The following is a 1,065-nucleotide window of genomic DNA, read 5'->3' on the forward strand; positions in this document are numbered from 1 at the left end:
ATCTTTAGTAAGTTCAATGAATCGTCTGTCTACGCGAGTGATTATTTTGTTTCCTAATTACGTTAAGTTAAGAGAAGGTCTCCTTTAATTCATTATTATATCTAAATCGCAACTTGTGTATATGAATCACGTGACAGAAGCATTTTTACGGTAGATAAAGAAGTTTGTGTATTGTGTGTCTTATTAAGCGCATACATATAACAGTGATATCCTTCTCTTTACAGGCATGACGCGTGTCAATTTCGGCTGAGACGAAGGAGTAATCAAGATATTTTACGTGAACAAGATTCTCTGACAGAATCAAGATTGTCTGTATCGCGTGATATTCATTAAGAGATAATTATCAAGGTCGACGGAGATCTGAAGGGAGCCGTAGAAAGCTATCAGGCGTCGCGGCCTGTTCGAAGAAGACCGCCTGACAACCTTCTTGGAAGATGTTGCTGTGGAAGATATACGACACGATGTGAAGCGACGCGACCACACCAAGAAAATGTTTCCGGGTGGAGGCGCTCGAATTGCCTTTTGCTGCCGCTATGCCGGGGACTCCCCCAGAAAACTGTTAGCTTTAATCTCAACGTGAATCTGTTGGTTTGATGTGATGCTTAGTGAAGCGATATTATGCGAGGAGCGCACCGCGTCTCACGTGATCAGTAGCTGGGTCGTACCGACTTTCGCGACGATGCTGGGCAAGTATCTGCTGGTCGTGAGCCTCACCTGCTGCTCCGCCGGCGCGGCCGCGGACGAGGGCGAGTCGCCCGGCTTTGCGCCCATCAGGTTCATCGACAACCAGAGCGGCGACCTGATCCACGCCCACAAAGGCACCAAGGCCGACGTCATCAGCGTTAGCAACACGAAGGACCTCCTCTACGGTCCGTACAAACTCTTCACGGACCTTAGCAGCGGCGGGTGGCCAGAGCAGCCGAGCGGCGGCAACGCCACCACCGCCTCCGCCGCCGGGGAGGGCGCTCGCCACAGACACGACCGCAAGCACAGGTCGGGGAGCGCCGGCGGCCGCAGGAGGGACGGGAGCTGGCACCGAAAGCAGAGGCGGAAGAAGGAGCGCCA

General features: G+C 52.5%; 1 protein-coding gene across 1 annotated transcript in view; it reads left to right on the top strand.

Moving 5' to 3' along the window:
- LOC119588219 overlaps positions 1-1,065 on the top strand; it is a 36,017-nt gene that overhangs the window by 34,042 nt on the left and 910 nt on the right. The window contains exon 2 of the mRNA XM_037936920.1: positions 225-1,059. Within this exon, the coding sequence (XP_037792848.1) occupies positions 599-1,059 (461 nt within the window). The 5' untranslated portion in view covers positions 225-598. The remainder of the gene's footprint in view (positions 1-224; positions 1,060-1,065) is intronic.

Source organism: Penaeus monodon, chromosome 23 (assembly GCF_015228065.2).
Source record: "Penaeus monodon isolate SGIC_2016 chromosome 23, NSTDA_Pmon_1, whole genome shotgun sequence".
Classification (NCBI taxonomy): Eukaryota; Metazoa; Arthropoda; class Malacostraca; order Decapoda; family Penaeidae; genus Penaeus; species Penaeus monodon.